Source organism: Pongo abelii, chromosome 12, assembly GCF_028885655.2.
Source record: "Pongo abelii isolate AG06213 chromosome 12, NHGRI_mPonAbe1-v2.0_pri, whole genome shotgun sequence".
NCBI lineage: Eukaryota > Metazoa > Chordata > Mammalia > Primates > Hominidae > Pongo > Pongo abelii.
The window spans coordinates 60,199,686-60,216,310 of NC_071997.2; the positions used below are offsets into that span (position 1 = coordinate 60,199,686).

At 40.7% G+C, this 16,625-nt stretch overlaps 1 protein-coding gene across 4 annotated transcripts in view; it reads left to right on the top strand.

Moving 5' to 3' along the window:
• Positions 1-4,808, top strand: part of EXOC6B (exocyst complex component 6B) — a 660,637-nt gene extending 655,829 nt beyond the window's left edge. For all 4 annotated transcript variants that reach the window (XM_054545544.2, XM_024241893.3, XM_063713219.1 and 1 more), the window contains 1 exon segment: positions 1,342-4,808. In XM_054545544.2, the coding sequence (XP_054401519.1) occupies positions 1,342-1,468 (127 nt within the window). In that variant the 3' untranslated portion in view covers positions 1,469-4,808.
• Positions 4,809-16,625: the final 11,817 nt, after the last annotated feature.

Genomic DNA, 16,625 nt, shown 5'->3' on the forward strand with positions numbered 1-16,625 from the left:
CATATATACCAAACATAAATGCCCCTGTGGGATCTCTGGCCTTTTGACTCACTGGCCTCTAATCTGCTCCTCTGCAAAGGGCCACCCACAGTGGGGGAGAAAATGGTGCAGGATTGGCCCAAAGTCCCCTGGGAAATAGCCTGGGGACAGTTTATAGCCCGGTACCATGTTCCTTCCCTCCCCTCTTCTAGCCTGTCTCCACACAGCCCAGGGAGCAGTGAAGTCAGAGGGCTGGCCCAACTCTGGTGAGACTGGCCTGCCCCTATCCCAGAGAGAAATCTGTCTTGGCATGTTCTCAATTGTCTAACACTGGAACTAGCTGTGGGATATGGGTCTGGTGTGCAGCAGCTAGGACAAGAGTTAGTGGCCACCAATAGATGTCAGGGGTTGTGGGCCCTCTGCAGGGAATAGCAGATTCCTGAATTCTGTCACAGTTGCTTAGTCAGACTTGGGGGTTCTGTGACCATCTCAGCCTAGTCTTGACTTTCTTGTCCATGTTTCCCAGTTAGGGCTCTCTGTCTGAAAGAACCGCTGGCCAGAATTGCCCATGGTTTGTGTTCTAGGAATATGCCATCTATGAAGCTTTAGCATGACCCAAAGGTCAAAGGTCCAGGGGTACAGACAGCCATTGAGAACTGAAAGGCTTCTTATGTAAAAAGCTCTGGTTTATGGAGTGAGAGGATGGCCCAGCCATTTGGCACATGCTTTCCTCAGCACCATACTCTCTTAGCTACCACACCACCTATGTGCCTTTACCCTGAGACGAAAGGAAAAAGGTCAGTCAAGCCCTTAGTTTTGTTAGGGACAGGATAGAGTAGCCAGCTAGAGTGAAGTTTAGAAATACACAGTGGCCTTCAGTTATTCATGTTTTGTTGGAATTGCTAGTTAAGAACACTTTTCCTGCTTTACCTTTCAAATATTATCTCAAACGTCCTATCAGGATTTAGTAGGTTCATGAGGTAATGAGTGGATCCTAGACATTCTATAGGGGCTTATTGACCAGCAGAGCTGTTCCCTTTCCCAGACACCTATAGCAGGTACATACCTGCTGAGAGAAGAGAATGAATTAGGTGGAGCAAGTATAAGGGATAAGGAGATTGGCCCCTCCAAAACTGGGTCTTGACCAGTTTCCAAAGGTGACTGAAGTTGGGAGGGCTGTAGGTGCCAGAATGCCAGCTTCCTGATGAGTAGGTGAGTGTGGGCCTGACAGTGGAGATGATCTGGACTCTGTCATTACTCTGGGTAGTGGTTAAGATGCATTGCCATCCTGCTTCCTGCAGGTTCTCCTTCCACCATTGTTTCCTCAAACATGTTGCCCTCTTTCTTTCCTTCTCTGTTTAGGATGAAGGATACTAGCCGTAAGAACAACATGTTTGCACAGTTTCGGAAAAATGAGCGAGACAAGCAGAAACTCATTGACACTGTGGCCAAGCAGCTCCGAGGACTCATCAGCAGCCACCACTCATGAAGGGTGACCCCGGACTCACAGAGGCGACCTGCTGCAGCCCCCTAGTCTGGGATCCAGCCCCAGCTGACCCTGCATTTGTGCATTCTTCTTCAAAGAGAGCATATGTATTTTTTTATTAACCCCTGTGCAGTATTCACATAACATTTCCCTATAGTAAAAGAGGCACAAGAATAAGCAAGTACATGAGATGTTGCTAGGCTGGCACTCAGGGGAAGTTATTACTACACTATCTGTGTTATCTTAGAGATGGTGGTATCATCAATCCCACAGTGATGAACCACCTTTCATCCATGGCTCTAAAGCTTAGGTCTGGGGCTTAGGAACCACAAAAAGTGGGTATCTGGCACTGGGAGGTAGAGTGAGTAAGCAAAAGGATACTAAAATATGTCCTGTTCACTCTTAGATGCCCATTCACCACATAGATGAGGTTGATTCTTCTCAATACAAGGAAAGGGCATGGCAAACATTACTGTTTAGTACACTAAAGGAAGCTCTGGAGGGTCATCTCCTCAGTCTGCTGACTTTCACTGGCTTGTGAACAAGCATGGCATATGGCAAGATGACAGCTTCATTCCAATCCCCCAAGAATGGCAGTTTCTTTAGCCTGTTCTAACCCGAGGCTTTTACTGCAAATTTTTTTGGGGCAGGATACAGCTAAGTAGACAGCGGTAATAATTGGATCCCATGTTTAGCTGCATATTGCCGCAACTCTAGGAGTGTTGAGTCTCAACTTGAAGAGTTTTTCTGGATCTTGAAAGCCAGTTTTCATGGAATCAGAGACCCAATCCCTTCCCTGTTCATCTCATTTCCTTCATTCACAGTCAGAGCACTTGGTTCAGGACATAAATCAACAGTTACTTCCATAGGTCTTCACAGGGCGTTTCAGACTTAGCCTCCTCCAGTAATGCCATTGAAATAGTTCAGATTTCGGAAGCCTAAAAATGGCCCTTACCTTACCCTTAGGTGTAACCTGAGGATTAGTTGGGATTGTTCCTTTTTGTTTTAAAACCAGCTTTTTGGCTATCATCTTTAAGGAAATGTCACCAGCTCTGCACTGTGGGGGCAGCCATGACTGGACTGGATGCCTCTAGGGATGGAGACATTGTTACCATAAAGTTGACAGAGCCAACCATGGCTTGTGGCTTGTTGCCTCTGGCCCAACTGTCCTTCACTAAATAATATTCTAGATATTATTTTGTTGCTCAAGCCTAAGGTTCCCATCCTCTTTTGAGATCCCCAAAGCTATCTTTGGCTTTGTCTGAGAAAGATTGCCTATAATCCTGTCCTCCAAACTCTAAAGCCTGGAGCAGCTTAGCTTGGAGGCTGCACTCATTGTCCCAGATGGACTCCTGAGACTTAATGCAAGGGCTTTGCTATGAGGTCAGTCGGGGGAAACTGTACTTTAAGACACTTCAGAAAGATGCTACTGGCAAGTAGCAGAAAGATGGCTACTGGCAAGAGTATAATTATGCATCACCAAACAATGACAAATAAGCCACACAGGCATTTCCAGCTTGGATTGGTGGGAGGAGAGACTCATCAAACAGAATTCTTCACTACCTTTGTCAGCTACTGAGTTGCTTCTGGGGAGGGAAGTACTTCCTTCCCCCTCCCCAACCCCCCTACCGCACCATATCCTATCATATCTTGATAGTCATGGGGAAGAGGGTGTGCACACAGACATACAAACTTCCTCAAAGCTGGAGAGACCAGGCTACATGTGAGTTCACAGATGCCGCTGAGGCTCATCCTGAGGGCTGGGTGGTTGGCCAGGGTTTCAGAATGAGGGTAAGGGATGAGCACTGCCACCCAGAACTTGATAAGCCAAGAGAAGGCAGGAGCCAAAATGGCATCGCCAAGCTCTCATCTTTGTTGAAACAAGTGAGAAATGATTATATTAATCTGAAGTTCTATTGCTTGAGAAGAGTTCAAAACACTTTTCTTTGCTAGTACCCAGTTTGCAGCAAGATCTCTTCAGCTTTAAGTGCTGAGAGACTTTGAAGTGGAGATGGAGAGATGTGTAAGCATGGCACAGTGTTTGTCTTTTTAGAGGATCATCATTGCTGGTCTGGTCTCAAACCTCTGCCTTGGAAGAACTGTGCTATAGAGGAAAAGGTGAACAAGGTGGAGGAATAGGGGTTATTCTGCACAGAAGTCCCATGAAAGAAAAAGCTTATTCAAGCTCAAGATATAAAGATGGACCCTTTGATATATCTTCTCTCCATTCTTAGTCTGCCTTCACCTTATCTAACAAAAAGCAACATGCAGCTACTGAGTTGTATGTAGAGACATACTCTTGGTGGGCCAGGGAAGGTAAAAACAGGGACCAGCAATGTCAAGTTTTTGAACTAGCAAAGTGGGATGGTTTTTAGTTTTGTCTATAACCTTAGCTGGGCCAACCCTTGAGAAGACTTGTGCAAAGCATGTGTGCCCAGACCCATCAGACTCCTCAGATATGGCCTCAAATACCTAGAGATGTAGAAGTACCATGGAGGGCCTCAATAAGAGGGCAAGCACACAGATGGCTAGAAGCCTATATGGCTTCTGGTCAGGATGAACCCTTGGCCAAGTTCTTGAGGAAACCAGGTCTATATTCCTGAAGGGACAGTCCAGTTTGGGACTCTATTAGGTTTCAGTAGTAATATAGGCTGCTTACATCATTTTAACATTCATAGGGAAAATCTCTTTGAGCAGGCTATAAATGAAGCTGTTGCAGGTAGGGAGGAACAGGACCTGAAAATGGGAACCAGGAAGTGAGATCCTGTTGGCAAAGGGAATGTACAGTTTCCAGGGTGCATTGCCCAGTGTTCTCATTGCATACCAGTCCTCCAAGTCATTCTAGCCTTACTGTACACTTGACAAGTGCTTACTCAGCAAGTCCCAGACCCACGACCTTTTATCTCCCAAGATTGGCTTTGGCCATGACCTTCCTCATCAGGCCTCTGAGCACACTCTCTAGGAACTGCTGCAGAAATTCCCCTACCTTAGCCTCCCTTCTCCCAGGACTCCTCTCTTGACTGCAATTGCCTCTTCTTCTTCTTCTTCTTTTTTTTTTTTTTTTTTTTGCCTGCATTCACAATTATTTTTCACAAAGGTGTTGGAAATGGCGTTTTTATTTTGCACAGATAGTTGCACATTTATAGAGAAAATTAGGAAAGTCCATTTTTAACTCTAAAGGGAACTTTTTTCTCTAAAACTTACTAGTAAAGCTACTGATACAGATGGGCCACATGGTTAGGGGAAAGCTCCTCTGTGAAAAGAGCATGTTTATTCCTCTTGTACATTTTCCTCTTTTAACTGCTATTAAACAAGAAAGCCTACATACCTGTTTCAAAAGCCACGGTGTTGTCTCATGGGTATTTTGTTCTTCCATCCCTTTTGCACAGTGCAGCTGTGGTTGGTGAACTGGATGGCTGACATTGCATCCCCACTCAGCTGGACTGAGGACTAGAGCAGGCAAGAGCCTAGTGGGGAAGAGAAAGCCTACCTTCCACACAAGGCAAGGAGCCATACTGTGGCCTTGGAAACATCCCTAACCCCTGGGTTAGGTTTTTTCCTGCTTATGCAGCTAACACTGGCATCATCATCAAGAAGAGCTTTTTGAAATGCTTGAGTTATGTGGAGCACTGGGCTAGGCAACTTGGAACCCAATGTTGAACACTAGCCCTGCCAAGGAAAGGCTCCCAGTCAAGATGGAGTGAAGTAGGATTATCCAGAACAAAGCCAGGTTGGAGAAAAGGGAGAGATGAGCCTACTTTAGACTCAGTGCAGGAGGGGTACAGTCATCCTGGCCTAGTGAAGGAAAGGGTCTGGTTAGGAAAGACAGCTCAGAAGAAGCAGAATGTTAATTAGCTGGGCCTTGAAGGAATGCAAGTCAAATTTTGTTAAGTCATAGGAATGAGTATTTTTGGTGCAGACCACATTAGAGTACAATGTTGGCATGAGCCTGGTATGTTCTGGGATGTAATGAAGAACCTCCTAGGCACATCTGGAACCATGGTAAGTAAGACCAGCAATGCCAGTGTAGCAACACCCAGCCTGCTTGCCCTCCAGGCTGGCACACAAGCGATGGGAATAGACTAGAAACAATTTTCTTCAGTAAGAAATCTGACTACTGCAACTGGGCTTTCATGCCCAAGACCTGGGCTTTGATCTCTGCAATGCCACTTACTAGCCCCTGACCTTGACAATTACTAAACGAACTCCCTAAATATCATCATCCTCATCCGTGAAAGCAGACTGGTAGTCTCCAATTTACAGGTTTGTTGTGAAGTGTAAATGAGCTGTGGAAGGTCAAAATGCTTAGCCAGTATCAAACTGAGCAATAGCACATGCAATATTTAAGACCTTTTCCTCCCTACCTTCCAATTCCACAACATGCCTCATGGCTGAGGGCTGGACAAAAGTGTCCAGGGCTTCTCTGCCTCCTGACATCCTCTCCCCAAGTCTAGTTCAGGGTTGGTGATAGCCATGCCCCACAAGCACCTGTATATGAAACAGAGGGACACGCCTTTCAAATCAGCCAGCCGCCTGGCTCTGAGGACAGCCTATCCTCAACACTACATGGAACCTTCTCAACTCTCACTTTGATGCCAAAACTTATACCTTCTTCTATTGGGAGTTCTTAACCAGGTGTCCAAGAACGCTCGCAGATGTGTGTGTGTGTTTGCATGCATGTGTGCATGCCACCCATTTTTTTCTGGAAAGAAGGTTCATGGCTTTCATCAATGTCTATGAAAGATTCATGACTAAAGTACTGAATAATAACCAAATCGCTTCGGACATGTAGCTCTCCCCGTGGGGGAAAGCCAGAAGCTCTAAGCAGTAACTCTTCTTCCTGCCTCATAGAGCTCTGACAGATTTTTCAAGCCCTGCTGGTCTGCCACCCACCTTCTCCAGGAGCCTCCCCCGGAACCCCATGTCACACCTAAAGATCAGTGAAACTGCTGCTCCTGGCTTTCTCTCAGCATGCTGGGGTCCTGAGGGGGGACAGGAGGACTCTGCACTCCTGAAAATACGGAGGCTTCTAGCTGGTTGGGGAGATGACAGAGTTCAGTACAGAGACTTGGGCCGTCACAGTCAAACAACCTGACTCACCCTAGAACATTTCCCACAGCCTCAGCACTGACTGTTATGACTTCTAGCCCAAGGCCTTGTCCAGAGAGGGACCAGCAACCCTGTGGAGTGCTCTGAGGCAGAAAAACAAAGCAAATCAAAACAGCCCAGGGAAGGATGTGAAGCAGTCACCACCTTGGCCCTTTTCTCACAGCTGGGCTTCTTATCTGCCTGCCAGGCAGATGCAGATGGGGAATAGCTGGTGGGAGATAAGAGAAGGCAGGGAAAGAAAGTGCCAAACCCTTTCCCCAGAGGCCTCATTTTGAATTTAATGGACAGAGTTTGCCGGGAATGAGAGGCTACAGGCCCTAGGGACCAGAAGACAAAGGCTCTTGAGGAAGTGCAAGGAGGAGGAGGAGAGGAGTGAGGGCCAGGCATTGTGTGGGAGAGTTACCCCTCTATCTGTTTCAATCGCTGGTGGGGTTAGGGTTACCCTGCATTTGGGGCCCCAGCTGCTTTGTAGGGTCTGTGACATCAGCTGTTGTGATGGTAATGGATGGGCCTCTTGCAGGGGGGCACCCCCTCCTTGGACAGCCCCTAGAGAAGATAGAAGCTTCTATCCCCTCAGGGTGGGGGCCGGCTGGGGGCCCAGAATCGGACCCAAGATAGCAGCCCCCCTCCTACCGGTCTGAACCCACTGCTAAGTGTAACTTCTAAGCCCAAGCTATGACCTTCCTCTTTCCAAAGCTCCAGAAAAGGAATGGAATCTGAACATTGAGACGCTTTTCTGGCCCTAAACAATCCTCCCATTCTCTAGGCTCAATGATGGGTCTATTTCGTCCTGTAAATGGGTCTCGTAATCTTCACCTTTTACCTTTGCTTCTAAGGGTAATTAGTTGGATCTGCCTCTTGTTCTTCCCACACACTCCCGTCTCTGTTACAAGGCTCAGGTTATGCTGGGTAGATGGCTTTCTTTTAATTCCATGGGGTGCTTATTCTGAAAGCTGATGGAGTAAGGCCCTGCCCTCTCCAGTGATCCCCTTTTCCAGAGAAGCCTGCTGGGGAAACACCTTTTCCGTGGGTACTTGTGAGGGGCCTATGACTGCACCAGCCAAAGGCTTTTCAGATAGCCAGTTTTAAGCAACCATTAGGCTTTTTCCCAAGATTTTAGGGAAGGCGTTTTCATGTAACAGTCTCAGGAGCTTAGTGGGAATTCATTGGTGGTCTGGACACTGGAGACAGGGAGGCAAAGATGGGCAGCACCTAGCCCAGCAAATGGCACATGGGCAGTCATGGTCAAATGAATGAGATTTTCAGAAGGGCAGTCATGTGCAAACGTGGGGGCTGTGAGAGCAGTACCCTTGCTGGGAGGACTACTTTGCCATTGGCATTGTTTAGAATTGCCAACATAGAGCAGATAATAAAAAAGCAAGCCAACTTTTAGTCTGCTTTATTGTGGTTTAAAATTTTTCAACAAACATGTACCATCCTACCCTTGTCATGCCACAGAGTAGGGAGCAGGTTGAAAACAGGTGAAGAGTCAGGTGAGAAACCAAAGTAGCAGTTTGATTCCTGATGGGCAGGATGTGGTCCTGGTGGTAGTGATAAATGTGTGTGTACATGAGTATTGTGTATGAGTATGTGGGTATCCGACAGAATTAGGGCTTTCCCCACTGAACCCTAATCCCATTTCCCACATCTGATCATAACAGTGATCACACTAGTAACAGCTAGTGTGATGATATTCTATCCAATTATTTTAATCTGTATATACTGTCACAAAAATTATAATCATAGTGTATTATATTACAGTTTTACTTTTTACTTAATTTATCTTAAATATATTTCATTGGCAACATACAGAATTTCTTCATCCTTTATGAAGCCCATAACGATCTTTCATTGCATGAATGTACCATGAGTTTATTTAACCAGTTCTGAATTGATGAATATTTAGAATGCTTCCAGTATTCCACTCTTATAAACAATACTGCAAGATATTTGTATACATCTTTGCCTACTAGCTTAGGTATTTCCATAGCATACAATTTCAGGAGTGGAATTGGTTGGTTAAAAGCCATGAATATTGGCCAGGTGCAGTGGCTCGCACCTGTAGTCCCAGCACTTTGGGAGGCCGAGGCAGGCGGATCACCTGAGGTCAGGAGTTCAAGACCAGCCTGGCCAACATGGTGAAACCCCATCTCTACTAAAAATACAAAAATTAGCCTGGCCTGATGGCGGGCACATGTAATCCCAGCTACTTGGGAGGCTGAGGCAGGAGAATCACTTGAACCTGGCAGGCAGAGGTTGCAGTGAGCTGAGATCGGGCCACTGCACTCCAGCCTAAGTGACAAAGTGAGACTCCATCTCAAAAAACAAAACAAAACAAAACACCCCAAAAACCTGTGAGTATTTAAATGTTAATAGAAAGTATATAATTACTCTTTTGAAAATCACCAATTTACACTTTCTCCAATAGTTTATGAGAGAATCTGTCTCCCAATGAATTCTCAGCCCTAAGTAATATTAATGGTTTTTTTTCCATTTTTGTCAGCCTTTCAAGTGAAAAATCATTTTCCTTTGTTCTTATTTAATTTATAGTGAACTTAAGCATCTATTGATATTGTTTGGTGGCTATTTGTATTTCCTTTTGTATGAACTATTGAGATAGTCTGCCTTTTAAAAAATTAGGTTATTTTCTTTTCATATTGATTTGTAGTTCTTTGTTTTAGGGATTTTAGCTATTTGTCATTTGCATTGCAAATATTTTCCTGGTTTGTCTTTTGAGTTTGTTCATTGGTTCATATTAGTTAGAAACTTTTATTTTGCAGGTAACAAAAAACCCAACTCAGAAAATATTTACTGGCTGAAAATCCAAAGGTGATTCAGGGTTAGTATGATTCAATGACTAAAAAAAATGTGAAGGCTGTTTCCTTTCCTCCCCTCTACTCTGCCTTTTATGGTAAGAAGGCCATCCTAAATCTTACTTCCTTCATGGTGCCTAATTGGCTGCCATTTTTCTAGATTTCACATCCCCACACTACATTGTGTAGAAACTTCCAGTGGCTCTCTTAGAAGAGCAAGGAACTTTTTAATCCAATAAGCCTCCAATATTGAGAGCCCTAAATTGGATTATATGTCATTCTTTTTTATCAGGAGCATGCCATGAATTTACTGCTTTTATCAGGGTTGCTTGAACCAATCACTGTGGCAAGGGCAAGAAGATTACCTTGATACGTTAAAACAATCAAGTCTCACCCTTGGAATTTAGAGTAAGGAGGTATGGATACCTACCCCCAAACAAACTGCATAGCAGCCACACAATGGGGAAGATGGTGGAAAGAATGTGGAGGAGACAGCCACAATATTCACTATATGGTGTTTTTTGCTGTATAGAATGTTTTTTTCTTCTTCTTCTTTTTTTTTTTCTTTTTTGAGACAAGGTCTCACTCTGTCACCCAGACTGGAGTGTGGTGGCATGATCAAGGCTTACTGCAGCCTTGACCTCCCTAGCTCAAGCAAATCCTCCCACCTCAGCCTCCTGAGTAGCTGATGCTACAGGCATGTACCACCATGCCCACCTAATTTTTTTTTTATTTTTTGTAGAGATAGGGGTCTCACTTTGTTCCCCAGGCTGGTCTCAAACTCCTAGACTCAAGCGATCCTCCCACCTCAGCCTCCCAATGTGCTGGAGATTACAAGCATGACCCATCACACCTGGCCGGTTTTTCATTCTTGAAATGTCAAATTACAAGGCTTTTCCTTTATGATGTTCAGATTTCATGTGATACTTAGATTTCCCCACTCAAAATTATAAAAATATTGTCCCATGTTTTCTTCTGATGTTTCATTTTTAATATATTAATCATTTATCAATTTGAAATTTCCTTTGATGTGAGGAGCATGATAGGGATCCAGCTTTTTCTTTTTTCCAAATGGCTAACTAGTTGTCTGCAACATCATTGATTAATTTTAAAATGTCATCTTTATCATATATTTAATTCATATTTATCTTTGGTCTATTTCTGGATTTTCTTTATTGTGTCATGATCATTCTGTTTCTGAGTCATTACCAAATTGTTTTAATTACCATATCTTTGTAGTCTGTTTTAATATCTAGTAGCCCATTCCTATTAGAGGAAATACACCATACTTTCCTCTTTCAGAATGTTCCCAGATATTTATTCTTCCAGGTTAATTTTATAATTTTTTTCATTTCCAGTGTTCTATTGTGATTTTATTGGAGTTGCATTGAATTTATAAAATAATTTATAGGTTAAGGACATATTTGTAACACAAAGCCTGCCTATGCAAGGCCCTGTCCATGTATTCATCATATTCACATTCCTCAAACAGTTTAACATTTTCTGCATTTGGATTCTTCACATTTCTTACTTAGTACAATCATGAATGTTTTATGTTTTCATTACTGTTAAAAATGAGATCTCTTCATTCGTGTTCTATGTGTTCTTTTTTGTTTTAATTACAAAAGTAGTATGTACTCATCTATCAGATTGGCAAAAATCTTAAAGTCTGATATTACCAATTATTGATGAGGATATGTAGAAACAAGATCTCATAAAGGTGGGAAGATAAATGAATACACCTACTTTACAGAGAAGGTTGGTGGTACAGATCCAAATCCCTTACTTGCAATTCAGAAATTGAAAAAGCTCATTCTTTCTTTACTGATTTGGTGCAAAATCTGACCTAATGGGAAGTTATTTATCATCTGTATTTATCCCACTTAATATGGATATTTATATTTTTCAACACAGAAAAAGTAATATGTTTGATTATGTCTATTTCCCAAACCCTACTGAGGGTGTTATATATGGCACATATGCCATATTGCCTTTCTAAAATTCAGTAAACCTTATCCTGAAACATATCTGGCCCCAAAGGTTTTGAACAACATATTGTGGACCTGTATCTAGTAGAATTAAATATGTGCATATCCTAGAGAAATCTATCCACATGTGCACAAGGAGACATGTACAAGAATGTTTATTACAGCACTGTTTATAATGATGAATAATTAGAAATAACCTAAATGTTCATCAGTGGGAAAATAGATAAATTGTGATATATTAATGTAATAGAATACTACACAGCAGTTAAAATGAACTATACCTACATGGGTCAATATGAATAAACATTTTTTAAAGTTATTGAATTTTTTTAAAAAGTAAGTTAAATTATAGATAACAATACAATTTAAACTTTAAAACGTGCATGAAGATGATAAACACCAAATTTGGTATAGTAGTCATCTCTGCAGAGGGAGAAACAAATGAGGGACATGGGGGTACAAAGTAGGCTTTTTAACTTTATAAAGTCTAGTTTCTTTTTTAAAAATTAAATGAGTATAGCAAAATGTTGAAATGTTTTCACAAATAGATTTGTATTCCACATAATGTTCTCGGTCTTTTTAGTGGCTGCATAGTATTCCTCAGTATGACTGTATCTTAATTTGTTTAGCCATTTCCTCATTATTTAACTTTCTTTCACTTGCTAATCATTACAAGAACTACTGAAGCAAACATCTTTGATATCTTTTTGCATATATACAAACATTCTGTAGATCAGTAATGTCAGTTGTCTTTAAAAAAAAAAAAAAAAGGCTGTACCAGTTTATACCCTTACCAACAACATGGGTGAGGGTCCACTTCCCCACACCCTCAATAAGACTGTCAAACTGGAGTGAGGAAAAATGGCATATTAATTTTCAATTGCCAGTTTCTGTTGGGCTGAATCATCTTTCCACATCTCAGCCATTTTTAGTTATTATCAATAAATTGCCTGTTGATAACTTCATCAATTAGAAGTGTGTTCAGCTACTCATTCAAAATGTCATATGAGTGCAGTGAAGAACTGGGTAGGGCTTTTTCTGGTTTGGGGGCTTTTGGAGTTTTTTTGTTTTGTTTCTGTTTTTTGAAGTTTGAGGAATTCTGGAGGTTTAAGCATAAACAATACAGGACTGGAGCAGCAGAGACCTAGACACTCTCTGTCTTTCTGTTCTGTCATCCTTAGTATGTTTATCATTTAATAGGCACAGAAAAGCTGCTTCACCTCCAGACATCACATTCACTTTCTAGGCAGGAAGAAGAAAGAGAAGCAAAGAGATAAAGAGCCACGCAGGCTGAATCCCTTTCTTAAAAGCCTATGATTTCCATCTTTCCTTAGGCTTACGAATTTACTTTTTACCCTAAAATTATGTAAGTATTCTCAAAATTATTTATTTATATTTAATTTTAGAGCTGGAGTCTTGCTCTGTCACCCAGGCTGGAGTGCAGTGTCATAATCATAACTCTCTGCAGCCTCAAACTCCTGGGCTCAAGCGATCCTCCCACCTCGGCCTCCAGAATGTAAATTATTATTTAAAATTATCTCTTCATATTACTTCCTCTTACATCTTTTTGGCCAGAACTGGATCACATGGGCACCCCTAAACCAATCATGACCAGAAGGAGTCAGATCATCATGTCTGGTTAATACCAGTCATGGTTCATACCCTGTAAATTCCTGCAGCTGTAAGCAGGATGTTTTCTTCATAGCTTTATCCTCAGTATCTAGAAGAGTTTCTGCCACATAAAATATGCTTAAGAAATTTTGTTGAATGAACTGACTGTATGCATGAATGGAAAGATAAATGGATAGAATAGGGGCATGATATCAAGGTATCTTCACCACTATTTGAGCCAGTCTGAGTGCTTTCTGCAGGGAGATGAGGGGGAAATGAATGTTGTCAAGAGATAGGGTCTGTCACAAGATCCTTGACCCATTGATCCTCTTGATGATAATTACCTACTTGTTCAGTATATATGAGCAAATATTTTCCTCCTAGTCTTCCGCTTCCTTTTAAATAAACTTTTTATTTTGGAATAATTTTAGGTTTAGAGAAAAGTTGCAAAGTGGTAGAGAGTTCCCATATATTACTCACTCAGTAAGTCCTATTTTAACGTCTTACGTTACAATGTACACTTGTGAAAACTTTTTATACCACATTGGCATGTAGTATTAACTAAACTTGGACTTCATTCAGATTTCACCAGCTTTTCCAGTAATGTTTTTTTCTGTTCCAGGATTCAGTGTAGGATACTATATTGCATTTAGCTGTCATATCTCCTTAGTGTCTTCTGGTCTGTGACAGTTTCTGGTCTGTGACAGTCTTTCTTTCTTTCCCATGACCTTAACAGATTTTAGGAGTGATAGGTATTTTGTAGAATGTCCCTCACTTTGTGTTGAAGTTTTTCTCTTGATTAGATTGGGCTTATGGATTTTTTGAAAGAATACACCAAAGGCGAAGTGACTTCCTTATCATATATCAGTGTATACATGACATTCACATGACATCACTGGTGATGTTAACCTTCATCACTAGTTAAGGCAGCATTTGCCAGGCTTCTCCACTATAAAATTACTACTTTTCCCTTTCCAGATTCTATTTATTAGAAGCAAACCACTAATTGCAGCCTATACTGAAGGGGCAGGGAAGGGCAGGAGGGTTAAGCTTTACCTCCCACAAAGACTCTCTCAATAAATTATTTGGAATTCTTCTGTAAGAAAGAATTATCTCTTCAATACTGTTTATTTATTTGACCAATAATTTAAGTCACTTATTTATATTAGTATGAACTTACATGGATTTTTGGCACTTATTTTAGGCTTTCTTTTTGTATTTATTGAGACATAACTCACAACATAAAACTCACCATTTCAAAGCATACAGTTCAGTGGTTTATAGTATATTCACAATGTTGTGCAACAAACATCGTCTAACTTCAGAAGATGTCCATCATCCCAAAAGGAAATTCTGTACCTATTAGTAATTACTCTCAATTCCCCTCTTCCCCTGTCCCTAATCTATTTTCTCTCTCTATGAATTTGCCTATTCTGGACATCTCATATAAGTGGAATCATATAATATCCAACCTTTTGTGCCTGGCTTCTGTCACTTAGCATAAAGTTTTCAAGGTTCATCCATGTTGTAGCATGCTCAGTACTTCATATCTGTTATGGCTGAATAATATTTCATTGTATATGTTTTGCTTATCCATTCATCCATTGATGAGCCCGTGGGTTGTTTCCACTTTTTGGCCATTACTGATAATGCTACTATGAACATCGGTATACAAGTTTTTGTTTGAACATGTGTTTTCACTTCTCTTGGGTACATACCTGGGAGTGAAATTGCTGTGTCATATGGTAACTATGTTTAACTTGTTGAGAAACTGCCAAAATGTTTTCTAAAGCAGTTGCTTCATTTTCTATTCCCATCAGCAATATATGAGGGTTCCAATTTCTCCACATTCTTGCTAACACGTCCTATTTTCCATTTTTTTGTTTATGTTTTTAAGTAATAGTCATCCTAGTGGGTGTGAAGAGGCACCTCACTGTAGTTTTGACTTGAATTTCCCTACTGACTAATGATGTTGAGAATTTTTCCACGACCATTTGATATACAAATGATCAATATATACAATATATATGATATAAAAATGGTCATGATGATGACCATTTTTATATCATATTCAAATTCTTTACTTTTTCAATTGGGCTATTTGTTTTTTAATTGTTGACTTGTAAGAGTTCTTCAGATAGTCTGGATTTTACATCCTTATCAGATATATGATTTGCAAATATTTTAACCTATTCTATGGGTCTTTTCACTTTTTGACAGTATCCTTGATGCAAAAGGTTTTAAATTTTGATGAGGTCCAAATTTATCCATTTTTCTCTTGTTGTTGCTTGTGCTTTTGGTATAATATCTAAGAATCTAAGAAACAACTGCTTAATCCAAAGTCATGAAGATTTATACCTTTGTTTCCTTCTAAGAGTTTTATGGTTTTAGCTCTTACAGTTAGGTCTTTGATCCACATTGAACTGATTTTTGTATATGAACAATTCAAATTATATTAGTTTTCCAAGCACCATTGTTGAAAAGACTATTCTTTCCCACTGAATGGTCTTGGCATCCATGCTGAGAATCAATTAATTGTAGATGTATGGCTTTATATCTGGAATCTCAGTTCTGTCCCATTGATCTATGTAGCTATCCTTTGCCTTATGTATTTATTCTATCCTTTGGGTTATAATCCAATTCCATGTTACTTACCTATTTTGTTACTTAAATTATTCCAGGTTTGGTCACTGGAACTCTTTCAGACTGGCTCCTGTGTGCCTTTGACATACCCTTATCCTTTTGTTTTTTGATGATTTCCTTGCTTTATGATACTCAAGATGCTGCAAGATTATCTTGTACTTTCCCTGTCCTAGCCCTAGCATTAACCAGTTCTTCATGGAGCACTGGTTCCTTTTATTGAAGAGGGGCATTTTAAAATCAAGATCTGGGTGCTGGGTATGCTTATTGCTCCTGGGGTGTCATTGCTTTTATGCTCTCAGCAGACAGCTAGATACTGTATTATTTAGGATAATGAGTGTATATACAATATTTCTAGTTGTTTCTGTATCTGTACATCTCTGTGTGTGTGTTTGTGTTATGAGGCATACTCTCTCTCTCTCTCTCTATATATATATATATATAAATATATATAAAACTTGAATTCATACTGATGTCTCCAAATGTAATCCAGTACCCCAGGGATCATTCTAGTCTTTCCTTATTGCTTATCTCTCTCCAAGAGTGAGATCCTGTCTCCTGCCATATACTAGCCATTTACTTAGTTATTCAACCCTTGCATACAGTTTCATAATTATTAACCCATACTTCCCACTTTCACCTATTTGTAATGTTTGTTTATGGCATCTTTCATCAGACAGATATTTGAAATTTAATATAGTTTAATCATCAGTCTTTTCCTTTAAGCTCTGGAGTTTTATATCTTACATAGGAAAGCTTTCTCACCCACCACTACCACCAGATTATAAAAATATTTTAGTTTCATTTTATATTTGAATATTAAATCTATCTAGATTTTATTTTGGGTTATATAAAATGCATATATAACTTTTTTTTTCAAATGGCTATCTGAAGATCCTAAATGCTTATTATTATCAGTCAACCCATTCCTCACTGCTTTGCAATACATGGGTCTGTTTCTAGACTCTATATTCTCCTGGTCTATTTCTATGCCAATTT